General features: G+C 41.2%; 1 protein-coding gene across 1 annotated transcript in view; it reads left to right on the top strand.

Moving 5' to 3' along the window:
* TMEM260 (transmembrane protein 260) overlaps positions 1 to 16,997 on the top strand; it is a 92,854-nt gene extending 75,857 nt beyond the window's left edge. The window contains exons 13-16 of the mRNA XM_006894333.1: positions 2,870 to 3,046; positions 6,229 to 6,282; positions 8,750 to 8,840; positions 14,686 to 16,997. Coding sequence (XP_006894395.1) covers positions 2,870 to 3,046; positions 6,229 to 6,282; positions 8,750 to 8,840; positions 14,686 to 14,940 — 577 coding nt within the window. The 3' untranslated portion in view covers positions 14,941 to 16,997. The remainder of the gene's footprint in view (positions 1 to 2,869; positions 3,047 to 6,228; positions 6,283 to 8,749; positions 8,841 to 14,685) is intronic.
* The last annotated feature ends 2,326 nt before the right edge of the window (positions 16,998 to 19,323 follow it).

Genomic DNA, 19,323 nt, shown 5'->3' with positions numbered 1-19,323 from the left:
TAGGTTTCTGTTTAGGTCCTTTGGCAAAAAACAAAAAAGGAATTTTCAAAAACCAGTTCATAGGGACTTGCCATTAGGTATCATAAGCCACTGGGGTTAAAACTATCTGTTAAGGAAAATACACACACAAACACAACATACACACATACCCTGGCATGCAAACACAGGCTTTGTCGAGTAAATGGAGCAGAAGAGGAGGGTGCACACCCCAATAATCTCTTCTCTAAAATGTCACTCAGATTACATAGTGCATAATGCTAGCCAAAAGGTCACAGGAGAAAGGTGGGCAGTCTTCTCTAAAGATGGTAGTCAGGGTCATCCAGTGCAGGGCACCGGGAGTTGAAACCAGCTCAAAGACAGTGAGGTTTTGATGTTATTAGAATTTCAAATCATCCAGCCACTATTTATTGATTGCCAGCTGTGCACCATGCTGTACACCATTCACTGTATTGAGGAATAATCTGTCCTTACAATGATTCTGGACTAACTAGAGAAAATGACAAATGCCAATAATACACATAACATGATAAACCAAGATGGATGTCAGAGACTCTGAATATTGCACTAGAGTTCCGAGAAGCCAAAGCAAAGGGGAGAAGTCAAGAAATTAAAGAACTGATTAGAAGATTTCAAAGGACAGGTCAGGAAGACAAAGCAAAGTATTATAATGAAATGTGCAAAGAGCTGGAGTCAGAAAATCAAAAGGACCGAACTCGCTCAGTATTTCTTAAGCTGAAGGGATTGAAAAACAAACTCAAACCATGAATTTCTATACTTAATTATGCCTTGGGCAGAATATTAAATAATCCAAGAAGTATTAAAAGAAGATGGAAAAAGTATACAGAGTTCACTGTACCAGAAGGAGTTGACTGACACAGAAGAATTTCATGAAACAACAAATGAATGAGAGCCTGTGGTGATGAAGGAGGAAATTCAAGCTGCTCTGAAAGAATTGACAAAAAGCAAGGCTCCAAGAATTGATGGCATACCAATTGACATTTTTCAACAAATAGACGCTGCCCTGGGTGTGCTCACCAAGTTGTGCCAATAAATCAGAAAGACAACCACCTGGCCAACTGACTGGAAGAAATCTTTATTTGTTCCCATTCCAAAGAAAAGTGACCCAACAGAGTGCGGAAATTATCAAACAATATCATTAATATCACATGCAAGCAAGATTCTGCTGAAAATTATCCAGAAATGACTGGAGCAAAAAGTCAGCCAAAAAAACTACCAGATGACCAGACAGGGTATTGAAGAGGCTGTGGTAATAGGGATATTATAGCTAGCGTTAGCTGGATCTTGGCTGAAATCAGAGTACCAGAGGAATGTATATCAGTGTTTCATTGACTGTGCAAAGGCATATGACTGTGTGGATCACAACAAACTATGGCTTACTCTGAGATGAATGGGAATCCCAGAACATTTGATTGTGCTAATGTGAAACCTATACTTGAACTAGGAGGCAGTCATCAGAACAGAGCAAGGGAACACTACATGGTTCAAAATTGGGAAGAGTTTATGCCAGGGATGTATTCTGTCTCCATACCTTTTCAATCTGTATGCAGAACAGATCATCTGGGAGGCTGGGCTGTATAAGGAGAAATGTGGCATCAGGATTGAAGGTAGACTCATCAACAACCTGCGTTAAGCAGATGACATAACCCTATTTGCTGAAACTGAGGAGGACCTGAAGCACTTGCTGCAGAAGGTCAAGGACTGCAGCCTTCAATATGGATTAAAGCTCAACATCAAGAAAACAAAGATTCTCACCACTGGACCAATTGGCAGCATCATGATAGATAGTGAAGAGGTTGAGATTGCTAACAGCTTTAGTTTGATTGGCTCCACAATCAACACTCTTGGTGTCAGCAGCCAGGAAATCAAGAAACAAATTGCACTGGGAAAGTTGTCTGTCAGAGACCTCTCCAGAATACTGAAGAATAGTGATGTCAGTCTGGAACTAAGGTGCACCTGATTCAGGTCATAGTCTTCACAGTTGCTTGCTATGCATCAAAGAGCTGGACAATGACTAGGGATGATAGAAAGTTAATTGATGCCTATGAGCTGTGGTACTGGAGAAGAGTATTGAATGTACCATGGACTACCAAGAGAACGAAAAATTTCGTCCTAGAGAGGATGAAGCCAGCCTGCTCTTTGGAGGCAAGGATTCTGAGGCTTTGTCTGATATACTCTGGGCATGTTGCAAGGAGAGTCCAGTCCTTGGAGAGGGACATCATGCTTGGAAGGGTAGAGGGACAGGGAAAGAGAGGGAGACCATTGATGAGCTGGATTGATTCAGTGACTGGGGTAATGAGGGTAGGTGTGTCAGAAACAGTAAATTTGACACAGGATAGAGCAAGTTTCAGGGCTGTTGTACATAGGGTCACTGTGAATCGTAAGTGACTCGACGGCACATAACAACAACAATAGCAATGAAAGAGTACAAAAATAAAAAGAAGTGGTAGTTTAAGAAAGAAGGAACACAGGAATACCTATTTCTATGTGGAAAAAAAACCATTTAAAGATATTTTAAAAAACCAAACATACCCAACAACTTGTTTTTATGTATAAGACGAAGCTACAAGGGTTTCCCTTCTCAAAATGATGTCTGCAAATGAATTCTTACAGTGTGAGGAACAGCTTGCTTCCCTTCGTCCCAGAGAAAGAAGTTTTTTGGTTTTTGTTTTTTTTTTTTGAGAAAGAAGTTTTGTATACTAAGATAAAATTTCAGAAAACCTAGCATGTTCACACATGGTTTTTGATAGCCAGAGTTTAAGGGTTTAAAAAGTAATCTTTATTGTTCACTTAGAACTTTAAATTTCAAATCTCTCCCCCCCCCCCTTTTTTTTCCCTGTTGTTTCAACAGAAAACAAACCTTTGTTTGTATAGGAATTCATGAAGGTGACCCCACCTGGAAGAAGAACTATTCCCTTTGGCCCTGGGGCTCTTGTGACAAATTAGTTCCTTCAGAGATTGTATTCGACCCTGAGGAATGGATCAAACTTACAAGAAATATCTATAACTGGACTGAAGAATATGGACGGTATGAGCATCAATTATAGTTTTAATCAGAAGATGGTTTTGTGTGCCCAAAGAAACATAAATAAATTTTGAGATGCCATTTTGTTTTGTTCTGTTAATTAATATTGTTACCTGCTGCCCACAAAATCTCATAGCGACCGTCCATCAAATTTCTGAGGCTGTAAATTTTCGTAGGAAGAGACCTCCCACCTTTCTCCCACAGAGCGGGCTGGTTTATTTGCGTGGCCGACCTTCCAGGTAGCAGTGCAACACTTATATCCTACAAATTACCATGAAAATAAATAAGCTGAAGGAGGACCCGCCGGATCTACTTCTAAGCAGACAATTTTTAACTTTCTTCATTTCTCCCTTCTAGTAAAGCACAGGGTGTTTGGACAGCTTTCACCAGTGACACAACCCAACTCCTGTTTTAGAACTATTTTATTCTCACAAGACCCAATGATGGGCTGATAGTCACTGCAGGCCTCAGGAAGTAGTTGATTCAGTAAAAGGCTATGACTCAACTAGTTGTAAGAATTGTATGTTGTTACTGGTTGTTTTTTTTTTTTAAATTGTTATTAAACTTTGTTAATTTTAATGAGCATTTACAGAGATTTTGGATTTCCATTCATTCATTGTTGCACTATTTTCTCTACCCCCCCCCCAGTTTGTTCCTCTTTTTTTTTACCCCTTGAAAGTCTGTTTTAATTGTCCCATTGCCATAGTGCTTGTTAAAACCAGTTCTGATTAATCTCCTTTGTCAGTGTGTCGTTTGCCATTCCCTGTCACTCCTCCCTGAGAGAGACTTCACCCTGATTCATAAGGAAAAGGGGACGGCATATTCTCTTAACTACTTCCTGCTGAAAAGGGACGCTGTAGTATGTTGTTATTGTTAAGTGCCATCGAGTCAAGTACAACTCCTAGGGCCCTGTGAACAATAGATCTGAACCCTGTCCTTTCCTGTGCCTGTGCCTTGTCTCTGACACACTTGAGCCCATTGCTGCAGTCACTGTGTCTGTCCATCTCATTGAGGATCTTCCATTCTTTCGCTGACCCTCCATCTTTCCACGCATGATGTCCCTCTCCAAGGACTAGCGTAGCCTCTCTCTTCCCCTCTCTGTTCTGGTGCTGTTTGTTGTTAGGTGCCGTTGACTCAAGTACAACTCACAGTGACCCTGTGAACAACAGATCTGAACCCTGTCCTATCCTGTACCATCATTATCTCACACACAAAGAAGGAACACAAAGGAACACCTGTTTCTGCCTGGAAAAGAATTTTAAAGGTATCAAAAAACATTTTTGTTTTTCCACATAAGACAAAGCCACAAGGGCTTTCCTTCTAAGAATCCTTTGAACCTGTTGCTACTGTAGTCACTACATCGGTCCATCTCATTGAGGGTCTTCCTCTCTCGCTGACCCTCCACCTTTCCAAGCATGATGTCTCTTTCAAGGCAATAGCCCTTCCTAACAACATACTCAAAGTAAGTGAGATGAAGCTTTACCTTCCTGCCTCTAAAGAGCATGCTAGCTTCACTCTGTCCACGATATATCTGTTTTTTGCCAGTTCACTGAATATTCATTGCTCTTCTCCAGCACCACAACTCAAAGGCATCAGTTTTTCTTCTTTCATCCTTAACCACTGTTCAGCTTTCAGATGCATAGAAAGTGATTGAAGACATACCTGAATCGGGCACAGTCTAGTCTTCAAACTGTCATCATTCCTTTCTTGCCTTTATGTTTGAAGGACAGTGGGAGACAGGAGAGAAAGTGAGGCTGTAGTTCAGTGGGCACCATAATCAGTAAATTTCCTTAGCATCTTTCAGTTTTAGCTCTTCCACGTTAAATTGGCCTCCATTCTCTATTACCCTGAAAGGAGCAGAGATTCACTAACTGCAACTGAGCTTTATGGCATTCTGTCACCCATGAAAGTTTCTAAATGAATACACTTGTCATATTTTCCTTTCTTCATGTATGTGACATTTCTATAAGAATAACTAGGAATCTTTGGTGGCATAGTAGTAAGGAGTTGTGCTGCCAACCTAAAGGAGTAGTTCAAATCTACCAGCTGTTCTGCAGGAGAAAGATGGGCTGTCTCCTGTGTGATTCACTGCCTCTGAAAACCCACTAGAGGATCAGCTATGAGTTGATTCTGACTCAGTGGTACGTAACAATAGAAATAACTTTTTTCATAATTGCTTGGCCTCACCCCAGTTACATTGCTTTGAGCATTTCTGTGTACACTTTTCTCTCTCCTATTAAAAAAAAAATGTAACCACATAAAGAAAAGTGTTAAAGTTGCCTATTTTTTTAAAAAAAAAATTTATTATTTTTTTGTGTGTATGTACCGTCAAATTTTATCTTACTGGTACAGGAGGAGATTGCCCCTCCTTCTCCAGCAGAACATCTGGTGCACTCAAACCATACACCTCTGGGATTGCCGTGCAGCTTCTTACCACTAGGCCACCAGAGCTCCCTTCCATTGCCTATTTTTAAGTAATTATTAGTTACTTAAAGATTATATATCACATATGACTCAAGAACAATAAGCAAGATAATAGGAACAAATTCTACAGAGCTGTTTTTCTGATTCAGTAGTAACTAGCAGAGAGCACTGTTGTATAATAGCCTAATAGCCAGAGATGGATTTTGAGGTGTATGTCAGAGCATTCTGTGACCATCAGGAGAAAAAGTCAGAAGATAACATTCTTTTAACAGCCAAAGACAAACCAGTATACACTATTACTCATTGTCTTCATTATGTTACAACAGATATATAAGATGATGAAGTTTAATAATGAGAAACAAAAACCAGCAAATGCTTCCTGGCCAATGTTTATCCAACCCCAGCATCACCTCAATGATTGGCTGAGGCAGGTAGCCCCTCTCTTCAGGCCCATCCCTTTGGCTTCTAAGTGTGTCCATAGGTTGACTGATCTCTGCCCTTCTAATGCTTTTGATGAGTAATAGACTTCCAAATACTACTAGCCTATTTCCATAAATCCTTTCTCTGTTCCCATGAGACGCTGAAGCTCATTGTGCAGATGACACAGAAAACAGAATTCCTAACGTGATTAAAGTATCCCTATGAATACTTCATGATCTGGCATGTTGCATTGACTCTTTAGGTTTATAAAACAGAGGTTGCATGTCTGTGCTGACACAATTAATCGTTTGAATAAAATGACTGTTTTCTCATCACTACAGGTTTGATCCCTCTTCTTGGGAATCTGTGGCCAATGAAGAAATGTGGCAAGCAAGGTAATCCACATTTTGTTCTTTTAATCTTCTTCCTCCCCCTACCCTCCAATATTCAAAAGAAGTGCCCTGAAATGATTTTCATTTTGGGAGTAGAGGTAAATGATGATGATAATAAAAATAACACAGAGAAATTCTTTTGTTTGAGACCTAATACTCAACTCACTCATTACCATCAAGTTGGAATGAATTCACAGCTGACACTCCAGAGGCTGTAAATAAATCAGAGGGGAAGAGTTTGCCCATCTTTCTCCCTGAGAGCTGCTGGTGGATTCGAACCACTAGAGGGGCCACCTTTGGATTAGGAACACAACTCCCTATGGACTACACCACCCAGAGCTCCTTTGAGATGTAATATTAGTTATTGTACATGAGTAATCTCATTCCATACTCAACAACGATGAAGATGCTAACTGCATCTTCTAAAAATATAAATAGGAGCTAAGGGAGGTTAGTTAACTTTTCCAAAGGCACACAGCAACTAATGATGGAACCCAAAACTCAGGTCTGTCTAGCTCTGGACTGGTCTTTATCCTGTCTGTGTGACCTTAACCAGACCAAAGTGTATGTCATTGAGTAGAAGGTAATAAGTATGACTCTGTCTTCATTTTAATGTGCCAGCTCATTTCAATCATTCTGCTAGGCATTGCAGCTGCATATGTAGTACTCAGTCCCTACTTTCAACAAGCTTATGGTCTAATGGTATAGACAGGCATGTTTATATTATAAACACTTCCTACTACTAATGGTACTTACTCTCTTGGCTATCATTCTATCCTTATTTTAAAACAATGACAATAACTTAACACTTAACACAAAACCGTCAATTTACCCTAACTCAAAGATGAGAATTTCAAGAGGCAAAGAAAGCTAGATGACTAGAAGCAAAAGCAACAGAACAAAAATAAGGAGAATGTGGATACAATGTGGAAAACCAGGGCCACTGGAAAATATGTTTGTTTGTGTTTGTGTTTGTTTTGTTGTTGTTGTTGTTTTTCAATAAAAAGATTGCTGTTAATTCCGACTCTGTCAATCTTCTAGGCCTGTAAGATTTTTAAGACTGTGAGAGAGAGAGAGAGAGAGAGTGTGTGTGTGTGTGTGTGTGTGTGTGTGAGTGTGTGTGTGCGCGCGCGTGCGCGCGTGTGTGTACCGTCAAATCAGATCTGACTGGTACAGGAGATTGCCTCTCCTTCTAAAACAGAGCATTTAGTGGGTTCGAACCACGTGCCTGTGGGATTGCAGTGCAGTTTCTTGCCACTAGGCCACCAGAGCTCCCTAAGACTGTAAATTTTTACGGAAGAAAATGTTATATTTTTTTCCTAAAGAACAGCCAGTGAATTCAAAGTGCCAGACTTTTGATTAAAAGCCTAAGTGTTCAACTAGTGTACCACCAGGGCTTCTAAAACAGAATGTGTAGAAATCGTTAAATCAGGACCCACTATGCTGTGTAAACTTTCACTGGAAACAGTTATAGTTTCCAGAGAACTCAGCTGGTTTTAGCATGTAACTGCTGAAGTCACTGATGTTAGGTACCTTTAGGGAAAATTGCTGTCATCATTGTTACCTGCCATCAAGTCAGAACCAACACATAGCTGACTTGGGTTTTTAGAGGCTCTAAATCACGTGAGAGGAGATAGCCTATCTTTCTCCCATGAAGTAGCTAATGAATTCAAACCACATGCCTTCAAGTTGGCAGTATAAGTCCTTACCACTGGACCAGCAGAGCTACTACTTATTTATTATGGTCTGTTACATAATAAAATGACAATAAAATCCTCTATTCTACACAGTTACTTGTTTAAGCTATCAATAATACATTCAGATGTTCCCAGAAATTTAAAAATAAACAAGGAAGTTGGCAAACCAGCATATTTTCAATTGCCAATCTAGTCACAGGGACAAATTCTTGCTTTCAAAAACTGATTAGTGATACATCGTGTGCTTGCAGAACTCTTCACTGTTACTATATGCAGGAAATTTGGGTGGGGTGAATCACATAATAAGAAAATGGCTCATTCTTGGGGTGGTACTGCCTTTATTGGTGTCTTGAATAGAATCTGGATGCATTCAGATGGTCAGAGGATCTGGCCACCTTTGATGAATTCATGCTACAAACAGCCCTGACTGGAACCTTTGGGAATTGGACATGGGACCCATAGAGGCTCTTTGTCACTGCTGCTCTTACATAAAACTAATGCAGATACAGAAGCAGAACCTTGTGTGATAGGGCTGACCAGCATCAGGTTTTTCTAAGGATCTGGTCGTCAATGTGAATGAGATGTCTTGGCAGGGGGAGCAAAAGGAAGGTTGCTATTGTTTCAGTGTAAACTGCCAGGAGCATAGGGTAATTAAAAATCATTTAATAAAGGGCTTTTTACATCTTTTATCAGTGGAAAAGTCTGGCAGGTTTACCTTTGAACGTGGAATTGACAGCAGGATTTTAACAAGGATTCTCACCTCCCACCCACAGGATGAAAACGGCATTCTTCATCTTCAACCTGGCAGAAACCGTCAATATGCCTTCAAATGTGAAAACTCAGCTCTACACGCATGCGTATAACGTATGTAAAAAATTTACATATATAATTATTTGGTGGAAATGCAGTGGTGATAGTTTGAGATAAAGAAAAGGTGTCTCGCAGTAGCATTTTTCTTGTTTCCAACTTAATTTGGGCATGTACGACCGTATATTTGGAAAAATACCCAAGCGCATCATAAAATTCACACTCCTTTACTGTCAGGTTAACTGACATGTTGCTGACCCTTCAGAGGAGACTGTACGAGGCGTAGGACGAGATTGTCCAACTTTGTCCCCAGGAGCTGCTAGTGGATTTGAAATATCAGAGAGGCATCACCCTCAGGTTGGCAGCACAGACACTCCCACCAGAGCTCCCTAGTATATTGTAGGTCATCTCTAAATTAAATGTTATAGTGGGCAGAATAACACTCCCATTTGCAAAGTTAGCCACATTGTAATTCCTAGACCCTGTGAATGTATTACCTTAAATATCTTATACCACAGATATGATTAAGTAATGGATCATGGCAGAGAGATTACTGTTGATTATGCAAATGTGTTTAATGTCATCACAAGGGTCCTTAATAAGAGAGAGGCAAGATGAGCAGACTTAGAGAAGGAAACAGAGCAGTGCAAGCAGAGAGGAGAGTGAATTGACGGTGGTCTGCTGCTGGCCTTGAAGGTGCAGGAAGAGGGCAAGAGCCAGGAGGTGCAGGGAGTCTCTAGAAGTTAGAAAAGGCAAGGAAATGATTTCCCTCTGGAACTTCTGGAAGTAACAGCCCTGCCACCACTGTAATTGTAGGCCTTCTCACCTCTATACCTGTAAAATAAGGAAGTTGTGCTGTTCTGAGCTGCTAAATGTGTGGCAATTTCTTATTGAAGCAACAATAATATAATGACTTTGTAAAAACTAAAGGCATGGCCTTGGCTGCACTTTAATCAGTGGCCCATGGCCAGTTGAAAGTTCATAAGGAAAAGATCAAGAGTCCAGGAGAATGGCTCTTTTTTTCCAGTGAGGGTGAAGCCAGCTTTCAGAAGACAGCCATACCGTCATAAGGCCTGTGGGTGGACAGAGGAGAGACTTGCTGTGACCGTGTTTTACAAGCACCTGGTTTTTGTAACACTGGCCTCCTCAGATACCTTCTGAGATCGTCTGGGAGCCTGCTCTGTAGAAAACAAATATCCCATGAGTGAAATGAATACTGAGAAGAGCCCTGTATCTGTGAGAGCAGCTGAAGTACTTCTACATTCTCTAGTAGATCCGAGTTAAGGATCTACTCGGGCAGGATGCTGTTTGATGCCAAGTCGAAATATCAAGGTGTCCAATCAGTATGATTCATTTTTTTCCTTGATTTTGTAACTTGTATGATTGCCTGTTTATTAGGCTGAACATTCACAGAGCCCCAACTCCATACCAAGTATGGGGCTAGAAATAATCAAGGATTGTCCTTGCTCCCACAGAGATAGTAGGCAAGTGAGAGAGACAGAAGATAAAATCCTGACAGTGCTCTGAGGGGCATGTTTTTGTATTTTGGACACAGAGTTATACACAAGTAAGAACAAGCTGAAGAGGAGAGTGATGAGAAAGAGAGGAAAAGCCTCCATGGGAGACATCACTTAGGTGTTGTCTGGGAAAGATCAGAAGCCAGACAGATGGAAGGGGAGGCATAGAAGGGGGCAGGAGGGCAGTGACAACCCAGGCTCGTTAGGGGGAAGCCCATTAACTGCTCTGTGGGAGAAATGTGGTTGACTCCCTCCTGTCCGATTTACTGGCACTGGGAACCCACTAGAGGGTCAGCTGTGAGTTGGTTCTGACTCACCAGTATGCAACAACATCACTGTTCTGGCTGTGTGGTCAGTTGTTAGACCACTAGTGAAGCTTGTTCGTGTATTCAGTATCTCTTTGGGCCAGTTATCTTTTCCATGAAACAGACTGCAGATATCTCTTTCTTGTCTGTCCCTGGATGTACAGTGCTGCATGCACGACGCCAGATACTTGAGTTGTTGCTGTTAGATGCTGTCAAGTCAGGTATGACTCATAGCAATGCTGTGGACAGTCGATCTGAACCCTGACCTATGTGCCATCCTCACATCTCTGACACACTGCAGCAGTCACTGTGTCAACTCACCTGGTCAACGTCACCTTCACTGCCTCTCCACCTTCCCTCTCCAAGGAATAACCTCTCAGCAACATGCCCAAAATATGTGTGACGAAGCCACATCATCTTTGCCTCCAAGGAGCACTCTGAATACTTGAATGGTCAAACCCAAACTATCCTGCAGCATGGGTTTGTCAAGAGCACTCTTGTGAGACATAAAAGGTGTTTGTTACTATTTACATTATAGAACAATCTCATTGATTTCACATGCAAGCAAGATTCTACTGAAGGTTATCCAAAAATGACTGGAACAGCACATCAGCAGAGAACTGCCAGAAGTCCAGGCTGGGTTTAGAAGGGGTCGTGGTACTAGGGATATTATAGCTAATGTTAGATGGATCTTAGCTGAAAGCAGAGAATACCAGAGGCATGTGTTTCATTGATTATGCAAAGGTGTTTGACTGTGTGGATCGTAACAAACTGGCTGACTCTGAGAAGAATGGGAATCCCAGAACATTTAATTGTGCTATTGCGAAACCTATACTTGGACCAGGAGGCAGTCGTCAGAACAGAGCAAGGGAACACTGCATGGTTCAAAATTGGGAAGGGCGTATGCCAGGGATGCATCCTATCTCCATACCTTTTCAACCTGTATGCGGAACAGATTATCTGGGAGGCTGGGCTCTATGAGGAGAAATGTGGGGTCAAGATTGGTGAACGATCTATCAATAATCTGCGTTATGCAGATGACACAACCCTGCTTGCTAAAACTGAGGAGGACCTGAAGCACCTGCTGCAGAGGGTCAAGGAGTGCAGCCTCCAATATGGATTGAAGCTCAATGTCAAGAAGACAAAGATTCTCACCACTGGACCAATTGGCAGCATCAGGATGGATGGTGAAGAGATTGAGATTGTTCACAGCTTTAGTTTGCTTGGCTCCACAGTCAGCACTCTTGGCACGAGTAGCCAGGAAATTAAAAAACGTATTGGCATGGGAAAGTCTGCTGTTAGGGACCTCTCCAAAGTACTGAAGAGCAGTGGTGTCTCTTTGGAGACTAAGGTGCATCTGATACAGGCCATGGTCTTCACAATCACTTGTTATGCATCAGAGAGTTGGACAGTGACCAAGGAGGATAGAAGGAGAATTGATGCCTTTGAGCTGTGGTGCTGGAGAAGAGTATTGAGAGTACCATGGACTGCTAGGAGTGTTAAACCAGTGGCTCCTTGGAGGCAAGGATTCTGAGGCTCCGTCTAACATACTTTGGACATGTTGTGAGGAGAGACTGGTCCTTGGAGAAGGACATCATGCTTGGGATGGTGGAGGGACAGTGCAGGGGGGGAAGGCCCTCTATGAGGTGGATTGATTCAGATGGGAGTGTCAGAGACAGTGCGATTGGCACAGGACAGAGCAGAGTTTAGGGCTGTTGTACATAGGGTCACTATGAGTTGCAAGCAACTCGACGGCACATAACAACAACAACAACAGCCCCTCAATCAATACTCTTGGCACCAGCAGCCAGGAAATTAAAAGACGAATTGCATTGTGAAAGTCTGCTGTCAGAGATCTTTCCAAAGTGCTGAAGAGCAATGATGTCAGTCTGGAGACTAAGGTGCACCTGATAGAGGCCACGGTCTTTGCAGTTACTTGCTATGCATCAGAGAGCTGGGCAATGACTAGAGATACTAGAAGGAGAGTTGATGCCTCTGAGTGTGGTGCTGGAGAAGAGTACTGAATATACCATGGACTGCTAGGAGAACAAAGAGATTTGTCCTAAACAGGGTGAAGCCAGGCTGCTCCTTGGAGGCAAGGATTCTGAAACTTCATCTGACATACTTTGGACATGTTGCAAGACCAGTCCTTAGAGAGGGACATCATGTTTGGGAGGGTGGAGATAGCACAAAATAGGAAGACCCTCGATGAGATGGATTGACTCAGTAACTGGGGTAATGGAGGTAGGTGTGTCAGAGATAATAAGATTGGCCCAGCATAGAGCAGGGTTCAGGACTGTTGTACATAAGGTCACTATGAGTCACGGTCGACTTGAAGGCACATAACAACAACAACCCCTCAGTAGCTTAGAAAGGACATTAGTTTGGTTGTCATCACACTCTGGTGGGGGATCAAGGAGTTAGTTGCCATCTCCGTGAGAAGAAATTTGATAAATTGACAATGCTCCCAATAAAGAGAGCTCAGTCACTTAAGAAGAATGGCAGCTAACACACACATAGAAGAGAAAATATATTCTACAGGATGGAAAATTACTTTCTGCTTAAGATTGAGTACATATGGATCATCCAGAATAAGGGGTTTGTGCATTGGCAGTTCAGTGCCCTAGAAGAAGACAGTGTGATTGGGACTTAATGCTCAAGCCATGAGTGCGCCCCTTATTGTCCTGAGTATTTGAAAAAGCTCATTGATGTGCTGGCAACTCCAGGGCCTGCATTTAGTGCTGACAAACCTACTTCATATGAGGCAGCAACCCAGGCCCTTTACTCATGTTCCCCACGAAAGGGAGGCTCGAGAGAGGGAGGTGGTTCGAGGGGAGAGGACTGCGAGGAAAGGATGGAGACACTCTCAAATGTTTTACCAAGAAAATAAAAAAGTGGGAGGCCGGCCTCATAGCTTTGACGTATATAAAAATGTGTTTTGGCCCTTTCCTGTCTTAAACAGTGATAGGAACAAACAGAAAGTGTCTTAAGGGCCAAATTACAAAATGCCAGAGTGTTCTAAAATATCAAAATGACATCTCAAAGGTAGATTGTGAAATTTTTCTTATAGAAGTTCTGTAAAAATAGGTTAGGTACGCCTTTGTCTGCTCTGGAGTAAGAGTTGGGAAGATAGTCTAATTGGCTCCCTTTCAACTGAGTGATTTTATTATGAATACAGTTCTAAGTCAAAGCGCTTATCTCTGGAGAAAGCATTCCTGCTTGGTAAACTCAAGTTCTCAGAAATCTTCCCCAATCTGACAGTCCCTAGGGAGGCTGTGAAATTCCCAGAAAGCGAGTGTAGTATTCCATTTTGCAGACTTGAGTCTTTTTTGTATAGTTGTTAAATTTTTGATGATTTCTCCTCCTCTGGAAAAATTCACTAAAATTCCAACTTTGGCCAATTAATACTGTCTCCTGTACTGAAAAGTAAAATTCTGAATTCCTGTGGGTGAAGTTAATAACCATCAGAATTGTAGTTATAGGATTCTGTCAAGATTTTAAATATCTCGCTCTGAGCAAGTCTCTTACATTTTCATTTTATGCCTTGCCTATTTGATAATGGATTGGGTTTCTGTGGTTTAGTGGTGGTTGCTTTTAATGAAGAGAGAAACACAGGTAAATCATATGGCACAAAAAATTCAAATGCCTTCAAGTTTGTTTTTTTTTTTTATGCACTGTCCTAAAGAAAGCCTTTTTTTTTAGCCCCTCCAACAGCTAAATTTAGAATTTCAGCCTTTCTGCCTGTTGAGTAAATAGCTTTCCATGAATTAGAACTAAATCCCTTTCCCAGAACATCTTTCTGGAGGAAGAGCATTTTGTCCTGACACAGTGTGTCTGAGGTTCCCCCAGCAACATCCGGAAAAACCCAGAAGCAGTTTTAGATGAAACACATTTGCCTCCTGCCACTGTAATAATTACAGTAACATCCTTGCATTTTCTGCATGGCCTAGCAACGATTACATTTTTACTGCAGGCTGCTTGGATTTTTCCCCCCCTTGCGTTATTAATTCCTCTGTGTTTTCTGTTTTCAAAAAAAGTCAAAGGATAACAATGGGATACCAACCTTTTGCTGTTTTCCAGCTTTATAAGGAGATTGTCTACGTACAAAAGGCACACCCTGTGAATTGGCACAAGAACTATGCCATTGCCTGTGAGCGGATGCTGCGTCTTCAGGACAGGGGTGCAGACCCCGAAGTCCTGTTATCTGAGACCATCAGACATTTCCGACTGTACACTCAGAAGGAGCGGACTGACCCCCAGCTGGCTGATATTTCAGTTGCTCTGAAGCACCTAAGAAAAGAACTGCAAAGTCTGAGAAACAGGAAAAGTGTGTGAGGCAGCAAAATGGTGAAAAACCTGCCTGTCCTTCAACTTCCAAATTTCTAGAGTCTAAAACTTCCTCCTCCAGGAAAAGAAACCATATAAAAATGGAAAAGCGAAGTCATCTCCCAGCTCTAAGGGAAGCGACATGGGACAGTAGCACTGTTTAATGAAGTGTTTAGTGACTGAGATGTGCTATTTAGACAAAATTCCCTTCATCCCCTGTTAGCAAATTAGCATTTCAGTGAGGAGCTTTGGTAAAACCTTTCCACTTCCAAAGTCTTTTCCCTAAGTGACAGTGCTTGATTAGATTCTAGAAGGGAATGAGCTGTTTTCATATGCTTAAAATAGTGACCGTGAATCTTTTAAGGACCCTGCTTATGGTATTCCCTTTTGAAGGTTAATTCAAAAAGTATCAGTAATACCCAACCAAAGATCTTTTCCACACAGGCAAAGTAGTATTTTTTTTTAAGAATGAATCTTGCTATGCTTCAATTTCAGATACTTCCCCCCTCCTTTTGATTAACCATGGTTGTTACATAATCTCATATTCCAAGCTAAACCCCATTGGATGATAATTTGAAAATAGTTTATATTTCACAGTCTTAGATAATTCTTTGGAATCACCAAAAATAGGCAAGTTCATTTGATGTTTGTGGATTTCAGCTTCATGGACTTCATGGCAAGTAAAAAGGATTTTACATTTTCCTTAATTAATGTTATATTTCTGTTTTACTTCTATTTGAAAGTCTGGGCCCAATAATTAATAGGCTCCTACTGCCAAAATGAAAAAAGAAGAAGGGGAAAAAAAAGGAGGGGGAGGGATGGGATTCAGGGAGGGTGGGGAAGTGGTTCAATAAATCCATTTCTGTTACAAGCATCTTTTATACATATTACTAAAGAGAACATAGTAAGAAATGCAAATAATAGTTCTTTATTTTATTATGACAGTTAATTAATAGCAACCTGTTTTAATGAATAAAGTCACTCAGAGTCCTTCAGCACTTCCTAAGTAGAGGCCCAAATCTGTAGGGATTCTTTTCCCCCCAATTGTACGGCTCCTAGACTCCAAGCACTATATAGGCCCCTGTATAGAAATGCTCACTAATGAAGAGGGAGGGCTAGAAGCTTGTCTGCATTCAAAGATCACTGGTGAGTCATTCAGCAAGAAAAGGCCCCTTACCAGGAATAGTCACAGTTCCGTGGCATTGTACTAGCAAAAGGGGCTGATCAAAGGGCTCCCGGGGCGCAAGCATGGTTCCCTTTCAGACTACGACCATAATTAAAACCACTAATTCTCTTTTAAAATGCTGCAGGATGCCATGTAGGCATCTGTCTGGAGTGTCCTTTGTGATGTCATAAGCTGTTAAGGACCAGTGCCAAGGGCTTTTGAGTGAAATGCCAGTCATGAAGGTGCTTCAAGACAAGGGTGCCTCTAAAAGCTTGACAGGGCCTTGACTGCACAATTCGGGCTGAATTTGCCCCTTGTCAGCTGCCAGTAAATAAATCTCAAAGGGGGAAAAGCTGAAGTTTCATTACCTGATCCGTGGGGCTTTGTTGGTTTTGGCATCACACAGGGGAAGCTCTTGCCCCCCCATTCTCTGGATTTGAAGATGTCCATTGGAGCCTGCAGGGCCTGGACAGGGTTCAGAGCGGAACCTTTTGAAGAGTGTCAATAGTTGTAACAGTTCAGCTGTTAGGAAGACAAATAAATGGAGGAGCTCATTAATCCGCTTTTGGCTCTCCGTGCCTTTTGCCCTTTTATCACAGCCTTATTAGGCTCCTACTCATCTTGAACCAGAAAAAAAAAATGAATTGGAGTTGTCGAGTACTAATTGGCAAAGACTTTTAATCATGGGCCAAGAACTTTCACTGACTTGAAAGTAACTTCTCCACAGGGAAGAACCAGAAACCTGGTTTACCTTAAAACAAAAACCTGTTGAAGTTCGGTGTGGCGTAAAAATTTAAGGAAGCGTTGATAAGATGTCTAAGTTTATCCACTGGAGAGAAATCATGTAAGAGTATGATTTTTCACTTTCTCTTTTAAAAAAAATCCAAAAGGAAAATAAAATATTCTAAAGGAACGTTCCCTGAAAATACTGTCTTTATTGATTTAGAAAAGAGATTGCGTGTTTGTAGTAGATTAACATGTTTCTTGCTGAATATCTCTATATATTCATCTGAATATGTACATGTCCTTGTGGTGTTTGAGGAGCCGCCTTGTAAGTTAATTTTTCCTGTTATTAAGACTCGTAAGAGTAAGTGAAGATCTCTTTTTGAGAGTATCTGCTTTTATGTGTCTATACTATGAAGCACTGCTATATACGTATATATGCTTGAGTATACTCTTAGGTATTGCTGATCATCAAAGGGCATAAATTAGTCTGTATTTGTGCCACGGTGCCCTCAGAACTGTCCCTTAGGGAAAGCAATGATATGGTGACCAAAACAGAGAGGATCTACTTCTTTCATTACTTCCATTTCTTAAACCCTTCAATAAATGACAAGGCAGTAAACTGTGCTGGAGTTTAGAGATCTTGGGCTCCATCCTCAGAGCAGCTCTTCTGAAGCATTCCTTCTTTCCTATTATGTGAGGTTAAAACAAGCCTCTTTCTTTCCCATACTCTCCTTGGCTAGTTCACAAACACCGTCAAATCCAACAGAAGGGGTTTCCTTTCGTCTAGCCCCCCGACATTGAAGAGAATGTGAAGGAGGTAGCTTCTCATGCCGGCTTTGGCCAGCGTTCTCCTAGTAGTGTCCCTGGAGTGGGATGGCTTGGCAGGGTGACAGGAACCCCACAAGGCCAACTTCTGCCTGGACTTTGGCCTGAGGAGCTAGTGGGAGCCAGCAAAACTGTCTGCCTTTCCACATGCTTTGGTGCCCTGCTGCCCTGGCACCAGGACTGGCGGGCACCAAGGGCGAGTGCAGAAGGGATTTGTGGCTTCCACGTGACCCAGCCACCAAGCACGTCCGACTCCCCGTTTCCCCCTGATGGCAGGTATGCTTGGTTCTTAGGAATGACTTCCCTTTTTGTTTTGTACTTTAAGTAACCCACTTAGGGGGAAAAATTGCTTGTGTTCTATTACTCAAAATGCAGCCACAATAGAAGACAATCAATTACTAGTGAACTATTTTGAAACCTTCCAGTAGAATTATAAAATGTTACTTATGTCCAGAATGCAAAGATATTTTGACTAGAGAACTATATTAGTTAACCTTTATGCTATTTTTTAAAAATCTCATTTTGAAGGTGAGAGTTATTTTAATATACTATCTTTTAAGTCATCAGGCTAAGATTTGAAAAGTAGTTTTATAGTTCATATTTAGAAACTTACACAATGTAAATCTTCACTCATTACCCCCATGAAAATCCCTTAGACTTTAAAACTGTTATTAAGAAAAAATGTTTTTTGCATCACAACTTAAAGAAATGGGTCTAATCCTTTTACTCTGTTTTACTTTGAATATATTTTACAAATGCACCAAAATACGATAATACTTCAAATCCTGTTATTCGTAGCGACTCCAAGTCCTGTGGTTATATAAAGAAAAAATATTGCAATCCAATAAGAGATCCACATTACTTTTTACATTTCTGGTTCTGTTTGTTTTGTGTGTGTGAAGGCAAAACCCATTCTAAAGCTTAGACGCACAAACAAATAAACAATGTTTCCAGAGATTCTGGGAACATGGAAAGGCCAAGATCTTGGCACAACATTACAGTGCAAACAAGGGGCTAAAGCTTCTGCAGTGATCATCTTCAATGAAGACGTCATTGTCAGTACCCTCTAAAGATCTGTTTGATTTGGATCAGCATGGATGGAATAAAAAATTTTTAAAAGAGCTGAGGAATAGTCAATATACTTACTTGGCTATAGAAAGTAAACTAGCAGGAGTATATCTTGTGTAAGAGTTGGGATTATTTTATTTTTCTGAAAGCAAAAATCCTGCTTATATATTTTGTAGAAATTGTGCCTGCTGGAAATATTCGTTTATGTTATACTGTTAAAGAAAGGGAGTGGGAGATGGAGATGGACAGAGAAGTCCAAGACTGCTAATGTGAATCTACCAATTGCTGACCTATAGAGTTATATGGACCATTTTTTTTTGAGACTAAGGTGCTCCTGGTGAGAGGTAAATTTCAGCAGTGGAGGTATTTTTATGTTTTTAGAGAAGTTGAGCTGATAAGGTTGAGAACAGGTCAACATGCAGCTCAAGAACACAAAGGCAAATCATTGGGCCATATCCCAGTGATCAGCAGCACAGAGCACCCTAGACTCCTGGAGTCCCTTTTATACATAGTTGCTGTTACATGTGGATAATGTTACTAAGTTAAGACCTAATAGAAAAGAAATCAAAATCAGTCACATCTAGGACTTAACCCTCTCATAATTGTAA

This window comes from Elephantulus edwardii, unplaced genomic scaffold (assembly GCF_000299155.1).
Source record: "Elephantulus edwardii isolate Elephantulus edwardi_28Jun2011 unplaced genomic scaffold, EleEdw1.0 scaffold00140, whole genome shotgun sequence".
In the NCBI taxonomy this organism is placed as follows: domain Eukaryota; kingdom Metazoa; phylum Chordata; class Mammalia; order Macroscelidea; family Macroscelididae; genus Elephantulus; species Elephantulus edwardii.
This window is presented reverse-complemented; position numbering and strand designations above follow the sequence as displayed.